The 24,548-nt window shown below is 43.3% G+C and overlaps 1 protein-coding gene across 11 annotated transcripts in view; it reads right to left on the bottom strand.

Moving 5' to 3' along the window:
• st3gal3a (ST3 beta-galactoside alpha-2,3-sialyltransferase 3a) overlaps positions 1-24,548 on the bottom strand; it is a 681,850-nt gene that overhangs the window by 189,338 nt on the left and 467,964 nt on the right. For 10 of the 11 annotated variants that reach the window (XM_078560881.1, XM_078560878.1, XM_078560887.1 and 7 more), the window contains one exon: positions 4,310-4,496. In XM_078560881.1, the coding sequence (XP_078417007.1) occupies positions 4,310-4,496 (187 nt within the window). Of the gene's footprint in view, positions 1-3,448; positions 4,497-24,548 lie in introns of those variants that run through there. The other variant, XM_078560891.1, reaches the window with a different exon arrangement.

Here is a 24,548-nt window from a genome sequence, read left to right as displayed (position 1 = left end):
GGTAATCAGAAATGCAATTTCTAAATTGCAGATGACACCAATTTGGGGGCAATAGTCAAAACTGAGGACGACTGCAACAAATTACAGGAGGACATTAATAAACTTAGAGAATGTGCAAATAATGTCAAATGAAGTTCAAAACAGATAAATGTGAGTTACTACATTTTAGTAGCGAGAATAGGGAGGTCACTTTTTACCCAGAAGGTACAAGCCTAGGTGGAGTAAAGGAATAAAATTTTTTTGAAGTACAAATACATTAATTATTAAAAGTTGCACCACAGGTTAGAAAGACATAGAAAAAAAGAAACAAGCATTTATTTCTGGAGGGGGTTAGAATTGAAAATTTTGGAGTTTATGCTAAAAATGTATCGAACCTTGGCTAGACCACATTTAGGAGTATTTGTGCAATTCTGGTCACCATATTATAAAAAGGATATAAAAGCACTGGAGAGGGTAGAGAGAAAATTTACAAGGAATGAGTTGGTATACAATCATGAAAGGATTGATAGGCTGGATCTCTTTTTTATTTCTATTTTAATGACGCTGAGTTATCTCCATTTTAGCTTTAACCCTGGTAGCTGGATTTTTCGGACAGCTAATGGGAGGGGAGGGCTGCCATTCCATCATTGCTTGTGTGCCAGGAACAGGACGAGTATTTTCTTCTGATCCCCCAAGTTAACCTGCTTCTCTCCTCCCTGATTCTGCCCTCACCCTCAGCCATTCCCCTGCCCACAGCCTCCATCAACCCACCCTTTCCAAACTCCCGCCCACCTAGATCTTTCTGATCCTACCCGCCCTGCTCTACATTCCCCAACTGCATTCTCTGATCTTCCCCTCCAATCTTTCCAATTTATCCCACTTGATTCTTCCAATGTCCTCCGCCCCATTCATTGACCATTCCAAACTCCCATCGACCCTTCTCATCCCCCCTACCCCCACAATATCCCAAACCTTCTCATCTCCCCCCAAACTTTCCAATCAATCCCCCCACGCCAGTCAGTCTCTAAATCTGGTTGGCTGGCTGCAGCTGTGAAATTGAGAGAAACAATGTTTTAATCAGGTCCTGCCATTAAATCTTTCCCAAATGCAAAACTGCTCCCCACCACCCACTCCCTCCCTGGTAAATATCAGCGCATTATGTCTGGTCCTGTAAAAGGAGGTCATTCTATCAGGCTGGGCCAAATTGTCAGTATTAAAAAGAATGGGCAAACTTAAAGTATTTGTCAGCATTAAGACCTCACTGGGAATGGTTGACCTACTGCTCGTAATCTGCACAAACAAATTGTGCCCTGCAGAAAATAGAAATTATTTGTTATAACCTGATGATTTTTGAAGGTAGACAGACCTAATATTTGACCAAGAAACAGAATGGAAAATTTGGGAAATTTATGAACAAGTGTGTCAAATCCTTTATGTTTTTCCATTGGCTTCTTACATTTGTTCAGTGCAGTATTTCAAAAATATCAATATAAGACTGTCTTCCCATAGTTAAGTTTGACACTAATCTATAGCTTACAATAGAAGTGTACATTACATGTCTGACACTTTCAGTAAGATACAGATTTAACCTTTCACTGGAATTTTACTGATGGTCATATTACCTGTACTAATGTGCTAATGACAGATGAGGAGGGAACATGAACCCCACAAGTTCTAGGTCCCATTTTCAGCAAGGAACTTAATGAAACAAGAGTTGTTCGGTACTTTATCAAGTTCCACAGTTTTTGAGCTCACAATTTCACAGAAAACATTTAAAATTTTATAATTATTAAACGCTTATACATAGGTACAGTGACTGGCTTGCAACATAAATTTAATCATCTCTGATACTATAAAGTAATTGGCATAAATCTTGTCATCCATGGATTTTTAAAAAAAATTCATTCTAGTGATGTGGTGCCGGAAGCAAGGCTGGCATTTATTGCTCATCCTAGTTGCTAAGGTCTTGGGTGGCCTTTTTCTCGAACCGCTGCAGCCCGTACGTTGAATGCTTTGCAGACTGTTCTAGGATTTTGCCCCTGTCATAATGAAGGAATGGCAACATGTCCAAATCAAGCTTGTATATGACTTGTAGGGGAACCTGAAGGTGATAGTTTTCCAATGCATCTGATACACTTGTCCTTTTGGTGAAGGGTATGTGTTTGGAAGGTGTTGTGAAAGAAATTTTTGCAACTTGCTGCAGTGCAACTACAAGCTGCCACAGTACGGTGGAGGTGAAGCGGGTGGATGTTTAGGCTTGTGGATGAGATGCTGGTCAAAGTTGCACCTTTAAGTCACCTGTTTTGTCCTGGATAATGTCATGGCATGTTGTTGCAGCTGCAATGATGCAGACAAATCAATTCCGTCACACTCCAGGACTTGTGGCTCGTGGGCAGTAGTCAACCACTCATCACTTAAAATGCTTCCTCCTCTGTAGCTATGGCAATCGTATGGCTACAGCTGAGTTTTCTCTCAATGTTGACTCTCAAGATATCTATGATGGAAGACTTGGCATTTGTAATGGCACTGAATATCAAAGGGCGATGGCTAGGCCCACATGCATTGGAGGTAGTCTTTCCCTGGCACTTGTGTAGCGCGAATGTCACTTACCACTCATTTGCTAAGTCTGGATGTTTTCTAAGTCTTGCTGCATGCAGGTATTTCCAAGTTTTGATTATGTAGCTTGTGTTCAATGTTCCCTCCAAGCTACGCAGCCACGCAGCAATCCAAAAGTTTCCATGCAGATTGTGCACAAGTCAGTTCCTTTAAGTTACAGTGCATGCATGGCCATGCAAAAATTTTAAAGAGGCTGTACACTTAAATGAATTGATTGCACATTCTAACACAAAAAAATTAGAGGGTGTGTTGCTAATGCCAAATCAGGAAACTGAGAACTACATGGTGCATGGAATTCGTGACAGTATTTTCCAAGGTTTAATTGGTCCCAGGGGAAGAACAAAATAAAAAATCCAACTTGTATTCATCAATGTAAAATACAGGAAACACATATGGTGCAATTCCTCCAGTTGCATGTCACAAATCTGGGTGTACTTATTATGTGGCAGAATTTTTCTGAGTGCAAAAAGGGGTAGGAATGCAGCATAATGGATTCCTACCACTATTTTGCATCCCTATATGCCAAGGTTGCAAAGCTGTCTCAGTGCAACAGAGGATATTCAAGGTCATGAAATCTAACCCACTTTTTATATTGAAAGTGACGCCACAAAAGACCACTAAAAACACAACAGCATGTATAGCCATGGTGTTAGATCTCACTGGTGGACTTAGAAACCACAGCAAGGAGGATTGCATACAAAAATGACTATCATTAAATAAAACTGATACATTTTCATGATCATGTTGAGACTTGTCATGCCATCAATCTATAAATACAACTGTTGAAATTTACCAATGTAAGGCAGACAGTTCTCATTATTATTGCAAAAAAAGGATAAGTGAGTGCCCCTGAGAAATTTCAACACATTTTATTACATAAATAGCATACCTAATGGGTACTGCTATGTTACACCGATACTTCTCATTGATCTATTTTTTCTCCTCACATTTTGTATCCCATAAAACATCAGATAACCCAAGAGTGGCATGTTATCTGAAAGGAAGAATGTGCAGGATCATCAGGAGAAGGTGCAGACACAATGGGCTGAATGGCTTCCTTCTGTACTGTGACAATTCTGTGCTTCTGTGCTGTGTTCAACTATTAACTCAGCTTTAAGCTCATTTTACAGAAGCAAATGTATAATATGCTCTATTTCATTGCCAACATAACCAGGATCGGCATGGGTTCTGAAGCAATTTCAAAATTCTCCTAATGGTACTGTAAATCAAATGCATAGTCACTAATGGGACAGTTAAGTCTTCTACACACAGTTTGTATTGGGCAAGTCAGAACAATTTGCTCAAAACTACTGGACACTACTATCATTCAGATTATTATTGCCTGCTGTGTTTTCTGATTGAGGATTAATGCTTATCGATACCACTACTGTTGAAACTTGGCCTCTGTTCTCACTCCCAATGAAGACTACTGTTTCTTGTGATGCTCACTAAAGTCTAGTTCCCTATTGTGATCATTCAAGAATGCAGTTTATTCACATTAATTCATCAGAGAACAATAAAAAATCTATTTCCTAATGGACATGTTATTCAATGAATCATATTTTACATTTCACTCCAAAGGAAGAATTGAACTTGAAGATTTACAACATTGGATATTTAATAGGCCAGTATCACTAAACAAAAGGATCTAATCTGCTGTGTCGTTAATTATCCAGACAACATGCCACTACTATACAGGAAGGACAATTCTTACCACTCTTTCTTTGTAAACAATGTATTTCAACCATTTGAAATCTTGGGGTTTGAATCCAGCAAACACAAAGAGCGAGTCCTTCTCGTACCGCGCTGGTTTCTGTATGGCACCTTCTGGATACGTGATTCGAAGAGTTGTCTTTGCGCCAACATCTTTCTCAAAACCTTTCACAGGGGCTTCATTCAATCTGCAGGAGAAATCAACAAGAATTCAGTAATTTAAGGATAGGCAGTGGCGTAGTGGTAATGTCACTGCATGGTATCTAGAGGCTCAGGCTAATGCTTTGGACAGGCTCCAATCCCACCATGGCTGACCAGAATTAATAAATCTGGAATTGAAAGCTAGTCTCAGTAAAGGTGACCATGAAACCATTGTCGATTGTCGTAAAAACTCATATGGTTCACTCATGTCCTTTAGGGAGAAATCTGCCATTTTTACTTGGTCTAGCCTACATGAATCCAGATCCACAGCAATGTGGTTGACTCTGAATTGCCGTATCAAACCACTCAGTTGTATCAAACCAATACAAAGTCTAAAAGGAATGAAACCAGACAGACCTAGGCACTGGAAATGACAACGGCACACCCAGCCCTGTTGACCCTGAAAAGTCCTCCTTGTGCTTGTGCCAGAATTGCAAGACTATCCCACGTCTTACTGAATGATACCTTACAGACAATGTCAGACACCACCATCACCCATCTTTGGGTATGCCCTGTTCCACTGGCAGGGCAGACCTATCAGAGGTGGCAACACAGTGGTACACACTTGGGGTGGGGTGGGGAGGGGGAGTTGCCGTGGGAGTCTCAAACATTGACTCCAGATACCCTGAAGTCTCATGTCATCAAGTCAAACATGAGCAAGGAAACCTCCTGCTGATTATCATCTACTGCACCACATCCCACCCAATCCTTTCAGTTGATGAATCAGTACTCCTCCATGTTGAATATCAACTGGAAGAAGCAATGTGGATGACAAGAGCACAGAATGTATCCTGAGTGGAGGACTTTAATGGCTTCAAGAGTGGCTCAGTAGCACCACTACTGACCGAGCTGGCCGAATCCTGAAGGACATAGCTTCCAGGCTAGGTTTGCTGCAGGTGGTGAGGGAACTAACAAGAGGGAAAACTTACTTGATCTCGTCTTCACCAATCTCCCTATTAAAGATGCATCTGTCCATGATGCATTGGTAGGAATGATCACCGCACAGTCCTTGTGGAGATAAAGTCCTGTCTTCCCGTTGATTAAACCCTCCATCGTGTTATGTGGCTCTACCATTGTGCTAAATGGGATAGATTTCGAACAGATCTAGCAACTCAAAACTGTCATCCATGAGGTGCTGTGGGCCATCACAGCCCGGCATATTCCCCACTCTGCCATTACCATCAAGCCAGGGGATCAATCCTGGTTCAATGAAGAACGCAGGAGGGTATGCTAGGAACAGCACCAGGTATACCTAAAAATGACATGTCAGCCTGGTGAAGCTATAGCACAGGACTACTCGCATGCCAAACATCGAATGTAGCATGTGATAGACAGAGCTAAGCAATCCCACAACCAACAGATCAGATCTAAACTCTGCAGTCCTGCCACATCCAGTCATGAATGGTGATGGACAATCAAACAACTATGAGGAGGAGGAGGCTCCACAAATATCGTCATCTTCAATGATAGGGGAACCTGGCACATCAGCGCAACCATCTTAAGCCAGAAGTGCCAAGTGGATGGTCTATCTCGGCCTCCTCCTGAGGTCCCCAGCATCACAGATGCCAGTTTTCAGCCAAAATGATTCACTCCACGTGGTGCCAAGAAATGGCTGAAGGTATTCGTTACTGCAAAGGCTATGAGCCCTGACAACTTTCCAGCAATAGTACTGAAGGTTTGTGCTCTAGAACTAGCCATGCCCCTAGCCAAGCTGTTCCAGTACAGCTGCAACACTGGCATCTACCTTTTTGTCCTGTCCACAAAAAATAGGACAAATCCAATCTGGCGAATTACCGCCCTATCAGCCTACTCTTGATCATCAGCGAAGTGATGGAAGAGGTCATGACAATGCTATCAAGCGGCACTCACTCAACAATAACCTGTTCCTTGACGCTGTATGGGTTCTGCCAGGGTCACCTAGCTCCTGACCACATTACAGGCTTGGCCTAAACATGGACAAAAGAACAGAAAACTCCAGAGGTGAGGTGAGAGTGACTGCCCTTGATGTCAAAGCAACATTTGACCGTGTGGCAATCAAAGAGCGCTAGCAAAACTGATGTCAATGGAAATCAGGGGAAAACTCTCCACTGGTTGGGGTCATATCTAGTGCATATCTAGGTTGTTGAATGCCAATCGTCTCAGCCCCTGGACATCTGCAGGAGTTTGTCATGGTAGTGCCCTAGGCCCAATCATCGATGACTTTCTCTCCATCATAAGGTCAGAAGTGGGGATGTTCGCTGATGATTGCACAATGTTCAGTTCCATTCATGACTACTCAGATTCGGTTCATGTACACATGCAGCAAGACCTGGACAATGTTCAGGCTTTGGTTGATAAATGGCAAGAAACATTTATGCCACACAAGCATCAGGTAATGACCATCTCCAACAAGAGAATCTAACCATTTCCCCATGACATTCAATGGCATTACCATCATTGAATCTCTCACTATCAACACTATAAACTGAACTGGACCAGCAATATAAATACTGTGGCTACAACAGCAGGTCCAGAGGCTGGGACTTCTGTGGCAGGTAACTTACCTCCAGGTTCCCCAAAGCCATCTACAAGGCATGAGTTAAGAGTGTGATGGAATAAGCCCCACTTGCCTGGTTGAGTGCAGCTCCAACAACACTTGAGAAGCTTGACACTGTCCAAGACAAAGCAGTCTGCCTTCAAAGCCACTACTTTCAATATTCACTCACTCCACCAATGACACACAGTGACAGCACTGTGTATCATCTACAACATGCACTGCAGGAACTCACCAAGGCTCCTTCGACAGCACCTTCCAAACCTGCGACCTCTATCACATAATAGGACAAGGGCAGCAGATGTATGGGAACACCATCACCTGCGAGCTTCCCTCCAAGCCAGACACCATCCTGACTTAGAATTAGATCACTGTTCCTTCATTGTCACTGGGTCAAAATCCTGGAACTCGCGTGCTAACAACACTGTGGGTGTATCTGTACCACATGGACTGCAGCAGTTCACGAAGGTGGCTCACTACCACCTTCTGAAGGGCAATAAATGCTGGCCTAGCCAATGACATCCACATCTTATGAAAGAATAAATTAAGAAAAATATAATGAAAAGGTTTCATTTAATTGTTTGCTCAATGTATGCTCCCAATGCTTTACAGGAACAGGATTGATCTGAATGGGATAATCACTCCACCCCTGTCTCCAACTAAAGTTGCTGCTCTCTTTCATGTAGCTATGATTATGACAATCACTGGATATGATGTTATAACGTGGCAAAGGGTGTGTGCCAGGCAGACCAAATACAAAAGGAAAAATTGACCACGTTATCACAATGATTTTGCAATTTGTAGTTATTACGAGAAAATGTGTGCACTGATTTCAGAAGTAATGATACCCCTGAGGCTTTTAGAGATTTTAAAAATTAAATTAAAATACTAACAAAAGATAAGATTTCAAGCACATACATAAGACAATTACTTAATTGTATAACAAATCCTAACATTCCTAACTAACCTGACTCTAAATTACACACACCCCCTTTAAAGCAACAGTCCAAAATAGATTTTAGATTTAAAAAAAAACAAGCCAGCAAGTCACCACGGTACCCACTTGATAGTGCAATTCCAAAAGCTTGTTTCCAACTTTAGTTACTGGACACAGCACACTCTTGCAAACATGGCTGAGGCTTCCTGAAGTCTGTTATACACACTCCTATTACATCTTACATGGCCCCCCCCAACAAAGCCTTTCATTCTCCTTTATATATGTTTCTCTTTCTTTAATATGTAAATTCTATTGTTCTATATGTCTTTAGAACTTCACCCTTCCCATAATATAAAAATCTTTCATGTTGCCAATATTGTCCATAACCTTTGGGAAAAATAAACACATTGTTTAACCTTGCTTATATGGCTAGTTGTAAACATCCTAACATCCCTTTAAAATCCAAACAACCCCTTCACTTATCTAAAAATGCAAATTCCCTTCGCACCTTACATGGTAAGGCCTCACCCATGTTTACTCATTGACGTTTCAAGTACATTTCTACAACTAACTTCTTTTGATAATTTCAAGCTTACAGTCTACCTGACTCCAAGGGCAAAATTTTCCATGTGTCGGGCGGGTGGGCCTGACCGAATCACCAGCGGGCGCGGAGCCGATTGCCGCCAGCAATCGGGGCCGCACCGCCATTTTACATGGGCGGGCCAATTAAGGCCCGCCCAGCGTGACGACCGCCGGGAAGCGCTATGTGCTCCCTGTGCAGGCAGGGGGGAATCCCTGAAATCAAGAGTGTGCTCTTTCGCACATGCACACGAAAGAGCGCACTCATCTCCCTGCGGCTAAGTGCAGCCTCAGGGAGATGCCTCGACTTTTAAAAATATTAAAAATAGAACAAAAAATTCCCTTACATGTCCCCTCATGTGACATGAGTTGGGACATGTTCATAATTTACATAACAACTTTATTACAATTTTTAAAACCCTACACGAAACCTCATCTTGCCGCTGGATGAAGTTTCATGTTTTTTCTAGTTGCCGACGGAGCTCCTGGCCGACTCGCCAGCCTTAATGTTGGATGTGCAGGTCCTTCAATTGCCTAATTGATCCTGTCAATGGCCTTAAGTGGCCATTGACAAGTCAGTGGGCCCACAGCTGATTTTGCTGCGCCCCCGCCTTCCTGAAAATTTAAATGGAGCAGGGTGACGTCGGGGGTTTCACCCGACGTCATTCCGTGTCGGCGAGCGGGCCCCGCACCACCCCCCCCACCACTCGCCGATGGCAAAATTCTGCCCCAAATGTAATTAAATTACACACACACAACCATCTACACTCAGACCCATAAACCTACTTTACAATAAACCAGAATAATATTATGAAAATTATTATACTTTTGTAACAATGATGTTCCCATTTTTCATCCTCCATGCCTGTTATTCCTCGTCTCCATCTTAATATGCTACTTGAACCTCTCTCTAATCTGGCTAATAATTGAGGTATCTGGAAATGCAAACTTTGCTTTGTCCTTGAATAACTTTGCATTCATGCCTGAAGTATACCTCATTTATGCATTTATACTGGATCCTTGTTCCTCAACACACCTTTGTCCTTGTCCTCAAATTTATCTTCATCTTCTTTCAGCTTTACTCCTGTCTCAGCTTTTGGTCTTCTGACTCACGCCTTTTGTGTATTCCCCCTTACTGTGCTTTACTATTTTTGTCAAGAGTCGTCAACTGTAATTCAGCTATACTAGAACTTCATAACCCCCACCCCCATCTCTCAACTAATCTCTGCTTTAATAAAAACCGTAAGATGTCTTCTGCAACCTTTCTGTCACATTTCCTTCCGCTCCCTCAGTAAATGATTTTCATACCTGGAAACTTTCAGATTAGTTGCTGATTGATTGCTGCTGGCTGTTTCTCAGTTAGAAACATTTGGTGATTTGTATCACTATTTAAAATTTAAGAAATCTACAGGTGCTGAAGTGGCACGTAGTGAAGGCCTTGGTTCTCACTTCAAGGCTCTGCTCATAAAACATGCTCCCAGTCACATGTGATGTGGCTTCTTTCCCTTTACTTTGCAGCATGACAGGGAGAATAAGCAGAAGTGACACAGAGAAGAATAAGCTGCTTTAAGGAGGAGGAGGGAATGTTTCTCAGCACGATACCATATCCACTCAGAGTCTGCAGTGAGGATTTCTCCAAGCACAACCTCAGCAAGGTACAGTGTGTGTGACACTAAGGAGGTGCTTACTGAAAAACGCCACCTGTTGCAGATAGCAGCCTCAAAGCAGGGCAAGGATGGCATTTCAAGCAGCTATAAAAATGATCATGGCCTTCAACTCCTTTGCTTTGGGCTCCTTCCAGGCGCCAACATCTCACAGTTTGCTGTCCACTATGGTAAAAGGGAGGTCACTGCCACTCTGTAAGCAAAGAGGGGGAAGTAAATTGCTTTCTCTCTTTCCAGAGAGGAGCAGGCAGAAATAGCACATGGCTTTGCCAGGATAGCAAGGGTGCAGTTGATCGATGCACAATGAATTTATGCCCTTCATGCACAAAGCAAAGATGTACTGCAACCACAAAGGATTCCACTCCCTCAACGTCTAGCTGGTAGGCATACTCATACTCAGAACATCATGCAGGTCAATGCCCAGTATCCCAACAGCAGTCATGATGCATTATTGTGCACCAATCTGCTGTATCACTAGCATTTGAACCACTATGAGAAAACAGAGGCTAGCTACTGAGCAACAAGATCTATCCACTGATTACAGGGCTCATGATTCCAGTGCACACACGAGCAGCTTTCAGAGCCATCATGCCACATGAAATGTCATCGTGCAGGCGTTGAGGTGCTTAATCAATGCTTCTGCAGCCTAGGTCACACTGCAGGAATCCTGTAGAACTCTCCAGATCACGTCACAATTTATCTTGGTCTCCTGCAACCTGCACAATCTTGCCATTATGAGAGCACAGCCCTTGTCATCAGGTATAAGATGAGCAGCTGAGGAGGAAGAGGAAGCTGAGGAGGGGGAAGAAGAGGAAGAAGCAACAACTAGCTGGGCTGTCCAGGGTTGGCTCATCCAACTCCAGTTTTAGTGAATGCAACCTCAATTCCCCATTTACCAACATTTTGACATTTTAGTTCCTCTCTATTACTGACCATCATAACACCCTCTTGGCCATAATACTGAAATATAACTGTTATGTCAATAAGATATGAAAAGAAATCCAAAACTGTATATATCAAAACTTCATTGTTTTCTGTTATTTTTAAAATGGATTTTCTGCTGAACCAAAAAGATGGCTGTTGCAAGTCACATGACCACAGGATTGGCCCTTTGCTCTGGAAGCTACCAATAGGAGTTACAAGAACAAAAGAATCCTCCTCCCGTCATCTTGGAATCTCACACCCAATTGTAAGGGCATTATAATCACAAAAACAGGGGACTCGCAGATCAAAATTTGTTATTCCTGCAGAGTTGTTAACATCTCACGCCTGGGACTGTTCAGGTCCATTTCAAAAGGGGATCATTGAGGGGACAATGGACATCGTCATTTGCATCTTGATAAGTTTACCCCACAAGGGGAGCCAGAGGGTCTGCCTAGAAAATGGCTTCCCGCCAAAGAACCTCAATATGGATGGTAACTCTTACAAAGCTAATGGTTGGGACATTATCAGTCCTGAAACCAAAGACAGTCCAAGGCAATAGATAAACATCCCTTTTGACATCATTGTGGAGAAAGAAGGTCCCATGACTCGAGTGACTATTTTGAAATCTCTATATTCCTTTGTGAACTGAGAAACCCTGAGACTGCTGCTTTAACACCAACCGGCAAAAACTCCAGCAGCTCCCAGCTGAGCAAGCAGCCAGTTAACATCTCTCAACTCCTTAAAGCCTGTTTGATTTTAAAAGTCTCTGATCATTGCCTCCCAAGCCATATAAGCACAGAAACTCCATTGTACTACATTCGTTTCAAGGACTCTCATATTGTTGTCTCCAACCAGAAATTCATCTGAACTGAATTCCACCACAAAGGAAACACTCTCTAAACTTAGACTTCTCTGAATTTGGAAATCACATGAGCTAATATTCATTTCTGTGGTTCTTTTAATGTTATTGCCCATAGTTGTAAAACTTCCTCTTTTCTATCCCCCCCTAATGTGTGTGTGCGTGTGTGAGGTTGTAAACTCTCCCCCGCCACATCACCCATGCCCCCCACCCACCCCCTCAGAGTTTGAATGTGAATAAACTAACCTTCTGAGTTAATCATAACACGAGAGTGCTGCAAGTGATTATTAAATTGGGTCACACAAACTGAGGGATTAGAGAAACATGCCACAGCCTACTTTAAAAAATAATTCAAAGCAGTTTTGCTTACAGACAGATGGGGAGAGGATAAAGAAGTTCAGTTTCTCTCTCTCCAGTCTGCAACTTAACATAAAATTCTTAAGCACCAGCTGAGAGACCTTCTCCCTCTTCCAGCAGCTTATCCTCTTCTGTGAAAGTAGTACTGTGGGTGTACTTACATCAGATGGAATGCAGGGCAGGGCAGTTAACCACAACTTTCTCAAGGGAAATTAGGGATCAGCAACAAATGCTGGCCTTGCCAGAGATGCGCATATCCCATGAAATAAAATTCCTCTAGCTGGAGTAATTAGAATATGGGGTCACATTCACAGAATAAAGGGTCAACCATTTAGGACTGAGACGAGGGGAAATTTTTACACTCAAAGGATTGGAAATATTTGTAATTTTCTACCCCAGAGAGCTGCAGATGCTCAGTTGTTGAGTATGTTCAAGAAGAGGTCAATAGATTTTTTTGATATGAAGGAAATTAAGAGATATGGAGATACTGTGGAAAGGTAGAAGATCAGCCATGATCTCACTGAATAGCACAGCAAGTGCGAGGGGCCAAATGACCTAATCCTGCTCCTATTTCTTGTGCTCGTATGACAGAAAAGCCAACAGAAAACAAACATTCCAAATCAACGTTAAATAACAAACCATGCAATATTCCATACAAAAGTCACTTAATCACCTTGTATGTTCCCCTAATACCATCTTTTTCTGTACCTTTGCCTGTCCTCATGACAGGTGTCAACTTTTTTTTCAGGGTTCTTTTTGAGGTTTTCTCAAGGGCTACTTTTTGACTTTTGTTGGTTATTTTTTAATTTTCAGGGTCTCCTTCTTCCTCACCAGCTCCTTTATAAGGTGACACTGTCTCATAATAACATTGTCTGGCGCATTGACCTCTACCTCGCGGAGGCTGAGCGTCAACTCGCAGACATTTCCTCCTACCTCTCCCTGGACCATGACCCCACCACAGAACATCAAGCCATTGTTTCCAGGACTGTCACTGACCTCATCTCCTCTGCAGATCTTCCTCCCACAGCTTCCAACTTGATAGTTGCCCAACCTCGGACGGCCCGCTTCTACCTCTTACCCAAAATCCACAAACAGAACTGTCCTGGCAGACCGATCGTGTCAGCCTGTTCCTGCCCCACGGAACTCATTTCTCGTTATCTTGACTCCCTTCTCTCTCCCCTTGTCCAGTCCCTTCCCACCTACATCCGTGATTCCTCTGACACCTTACGTCACATCAACAATTTCCAGTTCCCTGGCCCCAACCGCTTCCTCTTCACCATGGATGTCCAATCCCTCTACACCTCCATCCCCCACCAGGATGGTCTGAGGGCCCTTAGCTTCTTCCTTGAACAGAGGCCCGAACAATCCCCATCCACCACTACTCTCCTCCGTCTGGCTGAACTTGTTCTCACACTGAACAATTTCTCCTTTAACTCCTCTCACTTCCTCCAAATAAAAGGTGTGGCTATGGGTACCCGCATGGGCCCCAGCTATGCCTGTCTCTTTATGGGGTATGTGGAACATTCCTTGTTCCAGTCCTACTCCGGCCCCCTCCCACAACTCTTTCTCCGGTACATCGATGATTACTTCGGTGCTGCTTCATGCTCTAGTCGGGACCTGGAAAAATTTATTAATTTTGCTTCCAATCTCCACCCCTCCATCATCTTCACATGGTCCATCTCTGACACTTCTCTTCCCTTCCTTGACCTCTCTGTCTCAATTTCTGATGATAGACTGTCCACCAATATCCATTACAAGCCTACCGACTCCCACAGCTACCTCGACTACAGCTCCTCACACCCCGCTTCTTGTAAAGACTCCATCCCATTCTCTCAGTTCCTTCGCCTCCGTCGCATCTGTTCTGGTGACGCTACCTTCAAAAACAGCTCCTCTGACATGTCCTCCTTCTTCTTTAACCGAGGTTTTCCATCCACGGTCGTTGACAGGGCCCTCAACCGTGTCTGGCCCATATCCCGCGCATCCGCCCTCACGCCTTCTCCTCCTTCCCAGAAACATGATAGGGTCCCCCTTGTCCTCACTTATCACCCCACCAGCCTCCACATTCAAAGGATCATCCTCCGCCATTTCCGCCAACTCCAGCATGATGCCACCACCAAACACATCTTCCCTTCACCCCCCCTGACGGCATTCCGTAGGGATCGTTCCCTCCGGGACACCCTGGTCCACTCCTCCATCACCCCCTACTCCTCAACCCCCACTTATGGCACCTCCCCATGCCCACGCAGAAGATGCAACACCTGCCCCTTCACTTCCTCTCTCCTCACCGTCCAAGGGCCCAAACACTCCTTTCAAGTGAAGCAGCATTTCACTTGCATTTCCCCTAACTTAGTCTACTGCATTCGTTGCTCCCAATGCGGTCTCCTCTACATTGGAGAGACTAAACGCAAACTGGGCGACCGTTTTGCGGAACACCTGCGGTCTGTCCGCAAGAAAGACCCAAACCTCCCTGTCGCTTGCCATTTTAACACTCCACCCTGTTCTCTTGCCCACATGTCTGTCCTTGGCTTGCTGCATTGTTCCAGTGAAGCCCAACGCAAACTGGAGGAACAGCACCTCATCTTCCGACTAGGCACTTTACAGCCTTCTGGGCTGAATATTGAATTCAACAACTTTAGATCTTAAACTCCCCCTCCCCCCATCCCCACCCGGTTTCTTCCCCCCCCCTTTTTTTTTTCAATAATTTATATAGATTCTTCTTTCCCCACCTATTTCCATTATTTTTAAATCTAAACTAAAACCTTGTTAGTCTTTCCACCCCACCCCCACTAGAGCTGTACTTTGAATATCCTGTCTTCCATTCTTAATTAGCACTTTTCTCAGACAAATGTCACCACCTTCGACACCTCGTTGACCCTTTTGTCTGTGACATCTTTTGATTATCTGCTCATCTCCACAATCACCACACCCTCAATGTGTCTCTCCCCACCCCCCCACCCACCTTAAACCAATTTATATTTCTCCCTTCTTCTAACTATGCTTCAGTTCTGCCGAAGGGCCATGAAGGCTCGAAACGTTAACTGATTTCTTCTCCGCTGATGCTGCCAGACCTGCTGAGTTTTTCCAGGTAATTCTGTTTTTGTTTTGGATTTCCAGCATCCGCAGTAGCTTTTAGCTTTTTGTTTTTATCATAATAACATTACCTTCTGTATTTGGTGTTGAATTTTTTTCTAGGTTTCCTTCTTTAGATAGGCACAGTAGCACAAATACCAAACGGTAAGACTCAATACTAAATAGCAGCCCATCCAATCTCAAGCCAAGCGTTAATCAGATCAAAATAGTATTCTAATCATGTGCCAATGCCATTTTAAAAAAATTATTTTACTAAAGTAATGCCTTTATTTGGCAACACATGGCTTGTACAATGGTGGTTCAAAACCAGAACAGAGAAAAAATATGGAAAATGGGTAACAGCAGTTTTGACTGAAATGAAAGTTTCCATTAATATCAAAAGTAGCAAATACTTATCTATAGAGACCATATATATTACGAAATCTTTTATTCCTCATGAAAAATTCAAGTTGTTCACAATAATTGTGTAAACTGTTCTCACTTTCTCAGTGTCCGTTATTACATCTCTCCTCAACTTCCATGTCTTCTTCAAAATCACTTCTTCCCTTTGGTTACCTTCCAACACCATCAAGACAGTTGACCAATGCATGTGTATAAAAATCAGCATTTCAACATTTCAGCTTTTCATGCACTGAGTACTTGTAATACAGGATGAAGTCCACACTGACCTTGTCAGATTATGTACATCATGCTTCAGTAAAAAGAGGAACGATGCCACCACCCATGAACTAAAGTTGCCTGCCCTACCATCATCACCTAAATACAATTCGCAATTTACATTAATAAATTAAGATCAGATTCACCTCCAATTCCAACCATTTAATGTACTGAAACAAAAATCAGACAGGCATAAGCAGTTTAGCTAAGTTAGTAAAAGGTCAAATGAATCTGCATGGTACATCATTTCTCTTCTCATTGCCTCCCCAGTCCCAACCCACCAGCAACATCACACAAAATTAAAATATGACGGGTCTGCTCTCTGCTGGTTGCTGCCCTAGTTCTTGGTACAGGCAGTTCCGCCAGGTCTGCTCCTGGTCTTGTTTCTGAGTTTTCGGCTATTTTAAAAAAAATTTTATGTACATCATGCTTCAGTAAAAAGAGGAAAGGTGCCACCACCCATGAGCTAAGATTGCCTGCCCGACCATCATCACCTAAATACGATTCTCAATTTACATTAACAAATTAAGATCAGATTCACCTCAATTTTTTTTCTCTAATTTTTTTGTCTAGGCCTCATCCCAGTCCCAGAGGATGTTGAAAGCTCCAATTGAACAGGTTAATCTAGGATAATTGCTCCAGCTCTGCCAGTGATAGATTCCCTACCTCTTGCCTTTGCTGCTCCTTCAACCATAGATTCTGATTCTGAAAGAGCAGCAAGACCATGAAAGAGGGAACCTATCATTGGAGGAGCTGAAGCAGCAGCGTGGGAAAGACGTAATCGGTGATTGGAGGAGCAGCTCCTCACAGATTCTGTCTCCCACACTCTCTTGCTGCTTTTCCAATCGAACTGCATGTTTTGAAGGACAGATGGCTGGACTGCTGTGAGATCCTGCAAATTCCCTTTAAACACTGGTAGCAGTCTGAGCGTTCCTGACAACCAGCTGAACTTGCAAGACTTCTGTCTCCGAGTTCTGGCTGCGAACCACTCCTGCTCAGTGTGTCAGCATCTGCAGATCCCATCATTAAGCTAGTTTTTAAAGTATGCATTGTTTCAGTATCTGAGCTGGTGGCTCCAAGTGAGAGAGGAACTGATGGGTGTTTTCATCATCCAATTCTATTTCCACATCTTGCTCCTGCAACACTGCCTGCCCAGGTGGAAATGCTTGTTCTTGGGTATCTGAAAAGAGAAAGACACAAGGCTAGGGTTTCAGTGAGGGGGGGTGGGGGGAAAACAAGTGGTGCATTTTTACACCATCTTTCAGCACCTGTAAATCAAAAGAGGATGAGGGGGAGGTGGAATGTGACAAAGGGGAATAGGTAAAAGGATACCATCATCTTTGATACTTTCAGCCCTGCTGCTGGCCACACCCTCAGTGATGATGGTTCCAATGATGGCGAGTACCATAGCTGCCATCAAGGTGAGAACATGCAGCTGTGCTCGTCTTCCACTGGTTAGGCAATGCTGCTTGTGGTTTTGTGCCACCTTGTCCTGCAAGACAGAGGGATGTGCATCAATGAATGTGGTGCAATGTGTTTAAGTAATGTGGCTGTCATGGTTGAATAGGTGGCAAAGTGCTCGGGCTCTGAGATGTAGGTTTAAGGCTCCAGCAGTGCTAAATTTGAAAGAGTGAGGTAAAGCTTTGAATGTGAGATATGAGTCATAATTGATAGAGGCTGTTGATAGGCAAGTGATGAGAATGTGTTACAATGAGCAGAGTGTCAGACTAATGGGCGCAATTGCTGGGGTATGGCATTTGAAGATGCATTTGTTGACCATGACCACTTGTGCGAGGTCAATGAACTTCTTGCGTGCATCCAAGTCCTTGGGGCTAGACCGCAACGGCCATCTGCTGCCCCTGCTTTTGCCAGGCCTCGAATGCTGTGTCAGAGAACCTTGGAGCCCACTCCCCCTCTGTTGCACATAGTCACTCTTCTTGCCTGTCAGACACTTTTACCTAGCCTCTTCCAGCAGCTGTTGCAGTCACAAACCTTTTAAGAGGTGTAGGCTGGCTTTAAGTAGTACAGGCTAGCTTGTCAAGATTTTGTGCTTCTGGCTAAGGCATGCAGCCACTCAACAATGCAATTTGTGTTGCAATCATGTAAATGGGCAGGCAGCATGAAGTTTGCATGCTACCTGCATAGGTAGCAGTGGGTATGGTTTGATCACACATAGCAAAAGCCCATATCCATTTTCCATAGAAAAGTTACAGCACAGAAGAAGGCCATTCGGCCCATCTTGTCCATGCCAGCCCGAGGACACCCAGGTGCCCTTTCTAATCCCATCTTCCTGCACCCGCCCCATAGCCCTGCAGCTTACAGCACTTAAGGTGCAGATCCAGTTTAAAAGAGTTTTGAGTTTCTGCCTCTACCAACTTGGGCAGCGAATTCCAGACACCCACTACCCTCTGCATAAAAAAGTTCTTCCTCATGTCCCCCCTACATCTTCTGCCACTTATCTTGAATCTATGTCCCCTGGTTCTAGAACTTTCCACCAAGGGAAATAATTTTATCCTGTCCACTCTATCTATTCCCCTCATAATTGTGTACACCTCAATCAAGTCACCTCTCAGCCTTCTTTGTTCTAAGGAAAATAACCCCAACCTATCCAATCTCTCCTCGTAGCTGCACTTTTCGAACCCTGGCAACATTCTTGTAAACTTCCTCTGTACTCTCTCCAGAGCTATTATGTCATTCCTGTAATGTGGTGACCAGAACTGCACACAATATTCCAGTTGTAGCCTCACCAGTGTTTTATACAATTCCAACATTATATCCTTACTTTTATATTCTATACCTCTGCCAATGAAGGAGAGCATTCCATATGCCTTCTTTACAACCCTGTCTACTTGAACTGCTGCCTTCAGGGACCTATGTACTTGTACGCCATGATCTCTCACTTCATCTACCCCTCTTAGTATATTCCCATTTATTGTGTAATCCCTGTAACTGTTTGACCTCCCTAAATGTATGACCTCACACTTCTCTATGTTAAAATCCATCTGCCACTTTACCGCCCACTCCACCAACCCATCTATATCGTTTTGGAGATTATGGCTATCCTCTACACTATCCACTGCTCGGCCAATCTTTGTGTCATCTGCAAATTTCCCAATCGTGCCCCTCGCATTCACGTCCAAATCGTTAATATATAACACAAACAGCAAGGGTCCGAACACCGAGTCCTGTGGAACACCACTTGAGACAACTTTCCATTCGCAAGGGCATCCATCGACCATGACCCTTTGTTTCCTGTTACAAAGCCAACCTTTTATCCAGTTTGCCACATTACCCTGAATCCCATTGGCTTTTACTTTCCTGGCCAATATGCCATGTGGGACCATGTCAAGTGCCTTGCTAAAATCCATGTACACAACATCCGCTGCACTACCTTCATCAATCCTTCTTGTCACTTCCTCAAAGAATTCAACCAAATTTGTGAGGCAAGACCTTCCTTTAACAAATCATGCTGACCATCCCTGACTAGTCCATGCCTTTCCACATGACAGTTAATCCTATCTCTCAGGGTTGATTCTACTAATTTGCACACCACCAATGTAAGACTAACTGGCCTGTAATTGTTTGGTATTTTCTTTGGTCCCTTTTAAAACAATGGAACTATGTTTGCATTTCTCCAGTCTTCCGGTACCTCCTCTTGTGAAGATTGGAAAATCATCCTCAGAGCATCTGCTATCTCCTCCCTGACTTCCTTCAGCAGCCTCGGAAACAATCCATCTGGCCCTGGTGACTTTGCAACTTTAAAGGATTTCAACCCTTCGAGTACTTCCTCTCTCTTTATGACTTTCATAGCAACATAGAAAATAGGGGCAGCAGTAGGTCATTCGATCCTGCTCCACTATTCAATATATTCATGGCTGATCCTCAACGCCACACTTCTGCGCTCTCTCCATGCGCCTTCACACTTTTAGAAACCAGAAATCTATTTCCTTCTTAAATATATTCAGTGACTTGGCTTCCACAGCTTTCTGTGGTAGAGAATTGCATAGGGTCACCACCCTCTGACTGAAGGAGTTTCTCCTCATCTCAGTCCTAAATGGTCTACCCCATATTCTGCGACTGTGACCCCTTGTTCTAGATCCCCCCAGCCAGAGGAAATATCATCCCTGCATCCAGTCTGTCCATCCTTGTCAGAATTTTATATGTTTCAATGAGGTCTCCAATCATTCTTCTAAACTCCAGTGAAGACAGGCATAGTTGGCCCAATCTCTCCTCATACGACAATCCTGCCATCCCAGGAATCAGTCTGGTGAACTTTCACTGCACTCCCTCTATGACAAGTATATTCTTTCTTAAGTAAGGAGACCAAACTGCACGCAATACTCCAGGTCTGGTGTCATCAAGGCCCTGTACAGCTGAAGAAAGACATCCTTCCTCCTGTACTCAAGTCCTCTTGCAATGAAGGCCAACATGCCATTTGCCTTCTTAACTGCTTGCTTTTAGTGATTAGTGTACAAAGACACCCAGATCCCTCTGTACATCAACATTTCCCAATCTATCACCATTTAAATAATACTCCGCCATTCTGTTTTCCCTACCAAAGTGGATAACTTCACACTTATTCACGTTACACTGCATCTGCCATGTATTTGCCCACTCACTCAACCTGCCTAAATCGCCTTGAAGCCTGTTAACACCTTCCTCATTGCTCACATTCCTACCAAGTTTCATGTCGACAGCAAATTTGGAAATATTACATTTGGTTCCCTCATCCAAATCATTGACATATATTGTGAATAGCTGGGACCCAAGCCCTGGTCCCTGTGGTATCCCACCAGTCACCGCCTGCCACTCTGAAAAAGATCCATTTATTCCTACTCTGTTTCCTGTCTGCTAACCAATTCTCAATCCATGCTAATAAATTACCCCCAATCCCATGTGTTTTAATTTTACACACTAACCTCTTATGAGGGACTTTATCAAAAGCTTCCTGAAAATCCAAATACATCACGCCTACTGGTTCTCCCTTATCTATTCTGTTAGTTACACCCTCAAAGAACTCCAATAGGTTTGTCAAACATGATTTCCCTTTCATAAATCCATGCTGACTTTGTCTAATCGCGTTGATATTTTCTAAATGTCTTATTATCACATCCCTTATAATAGACTCTAACATTTTCCCTACTACTGAGGTTAGGCTAACCGGTCTGTAATTCACTGTTTTCTCCCTCTCTCTTTTTTAAATAGTGGGGTTACATTTGCCACCCTCCAATCTGCCGGGACCATTCCAGAATCTACAGTATTTTGAAAGATGACAACCAACACATCCACTATTTCCATGGCCACCTCCTTTAGTACCCTGGATTATCGGGCCCTGGGGATTTATCGATTTTCAGTTCCATTAATTTCTCTAGCACTATTGTTTTCGAAATACTAATTTCCTTCAATTCCTCCTTTTCAATAGACTCTTGGTTCTCTAGTATTTCTGGGAAGGTATTTGTGTCTTCCTCCACGAAGACAGAACAAAAGTAGTTGCTTAATTGCTCTGCTATTTCCTTGCTATTATAAATTCTCCCGTTTCAGACTGTAAGGGACCTACATTTGTCTTCACTGATCTTTTTCTTGTTACATACTTATAGAAGCTTTTGCAGTCTGCTTTTATACTCCTTGCAGATTTACTCTCAAACTCTATTTTTCCCCTCTTAATCAAACTCTTGGTCCTCCTTTGCTGAATTCTAAACTGCTCCCAATCCTCAGGCTTGCTACTTTTTCTAGCAACTTTATATGACTCCTCTTTGAATCTACTATTATCCTTCATTTCTTTTGTTAGCCATGGTTGGGCCGCTTCTCCTGTTGTGTTTTTGTGCCAGAAAGGAATGTATAACTGTTGCAATGCATACATTCGTTGCTTAAATATTAACCATTGTCTATCCACCATCATGTTTTTTAATGAAGTTCCCCAATCTATCTTAGGCAACTCAACTCATACCTTTATAGTTTGCTTTATTAAGTTTTAAGGCCCTAGTTTCAGATTGGACTACTTCACTTTCAATCCTAATGAAGAATTCTATCATGTCATGGTCACTGTTCCCTAAAGAACCCGCACAACAAGATTGTTAATTAAACCCATCTCATTGCACAATACCAAATCTAGGATGGCCTGTTCTCTAGTCGGACACTCGACGTGCTGGTCTAAAAAAAAATCTCGTACACACTCCAGGAATTCATTCACCACAGTATTATTGCTAATTTGGTTTGCCCAGTCTATATGTAGATCAGTCACCCATGATTACTGTAGCACCCTTGTTACATGCATCTCTAACTTTCTGTTGTTTGAAGGCCTATAGACAACTCCCACTAATATTTCCTACCCTTTGTTGCTTCTTAGCTCCACCTAGACTGATTCTATATTCAGATTTTCTGAGCCAATCTCCTCTCTCACTATCGCACTGATTTCATCCTTAACTAACAATGCCATGCCACCTCCTTTTCATTTTGCCTGTCAGTCCTAAATATCAAGTACCCTTAGAGATTCAGTTCCCAGCTTTGGTCACCCTGTAGCCATGTCTCCATAATCGCAATCATATTGTACCCGGTTACTATATTCGCACTGTTAATTCGTCTACTTTATTGCAAATACATCGTGCATTCAGATACAGTGCCTTTAGGCTTGTCTTTCTAACATTTTGACAAGACTTTTTTGTACTATGGCCCTATTTGCTGCTAGCTCTCGTTTCCTCTGCCTTCCATGTTTGCTCTCTACTTTTCTGTCTTAAATTCCTATCTTTGTTTCTCTTTCTTGTGTCTTCCTGCTCATGTTCCTATCACCCTGCCAATCCAGTTTAAACCCTCCCCTACAGTACTAGTGAATACCCCTGCAAGGATATTGGTCCTGGTCCTGCCGGGGTGCAACACGTCCAGTTTGTATAGGTTCCATCTTCCCCAGAATTGGTCCCAATGTCTCAGGAATCTAAATCCCTCCCTCCTACACCACCTCTCCAGTCATGCATTCATCTGGTCTATTCTCCTATTCCTGAACTGAATCCTGAGATTACCTTTGGGTCTTGCTCTTTTATTTCCTAACTCCCTATATTCTGCTTTCAGACCACATCCCTCTTTTTATCAATGTCATTGGAACTGATCCGGACTACAACCTCTGGCTGTTCACCCTCCCCCTTCAGAATATCCTGCAGCCGCTCAGTGACATATTTGACCCTGGCACCAGGGAGGCAACATACCCTTCTGGTATCACATCTGTGGCTGCAGAAACATCTATCTGTTCCCCTTATGATAGAATCCCCTATCACTATTGCCCTCCCACTCTTTTCTCCCCCACTCTGGGCAGCTGAGCCACTCATGGTGCCATGGACTTGGCTCTTGCTGCATTCCCCTGAGAAATCATCCCCCCCACCAGAATCCAAACTGGAAAATCTGTTAGAGAGGGAGATGGACCCAGAGGACTCCTGCATTACCTGCTTAGTGCTTTTACTCTGTCTGGCAGTCACCCATCCCCTTTCTGCCTGTGCACTCTTTACTTGCGGTGTGACCACCTCACTGGACGTGCTATCCACAAAGATCTCATTCTTGCGGATGCTCCACAGTGACTCCAGGTGCAGCTCCAGCTCTGAAACACGGATTTCAGGTAGCTGCAGCTGGGCTTCCTGCTCACATGGTCGCTCTGGACACTGGAAGTGTCCTTGACTTCCCATATCTCACAGGAGGAGCATTCCACTTGGCCAAGCTGCCCACCATGACTCACCCTTAAATTACTCCCTTTACTTTTCCTTCCTCTAGTTTGGAGAATATTAAGCACAGAAGAAATACTTGCCAGGTCCTACTTACCAAGGCCGCTACTCTTCTTACTGAGGAAAGGTAGAAAATGAAAGGATCACCTCCTTCCCTCTTCAGCAAACTCCCTCTCTCACCAAATTCCAACTGAAGCACTCTAATGCAGCCCAAAACAGCAATGTAGATGGCTTGCTTTTTATACTGTCTGGGTCTAGCTTCTGAAAAACTGTTTAAGCCAATTAACTAACTTACTAGCTGCAGCTGCAAGCAGAGCCTATTTAACCCCTGTTTTAAAGCTGGACTAAAACTTACCTTCTTCCAACCCAAAGAGCAACTTTTAGTTAGTTGCTAAATTAAAGAAAGATTAGACTTTAAATAGAAATTAACTCTTAAAAGTCCCTCTTTTATCAAACTCCAACTGAAGCACTGTAATGCAGCCCAAAGCAGCACACCAGTCCAGACTTTTGAGCCATTTGTTGCCTTGGTCACAGTTGAAAAATCTGCCTTGGTCCGAGACTTGGTGGGGGAGGGGGAAGGAAATGTGGAGGTGTATTATTTAATACATGCACATCCATATACACACAGATCTGCTCAACATTTGCAGCCACAAGAATAAACAGATCACAAAGATAAACATTAATTTCAGAATTTCAGGAAGACCTTCATGTCTGCGTCACTGATCGGTCTTTTAAA

The sequence above is a fragment of the Cetorhinus maximus genome, chromosome 17 (assembly GCF_964194155.1).
Source record: "Cetorhinus maximus chromosome 17, sCetMax3.hap1.1, whole genome shotgun sequence".
NCBI lineage: Eukaryota > Metazoa > Chordata > Chondrichthyes > Lamniformes > Cetorhinidae > Cetorhinus > Cetorhinus maximus.
Note: the sequence above shows the minus strand (reverse complement) of the source record. Positions and strands in the feature narration are given on the sequence as shown.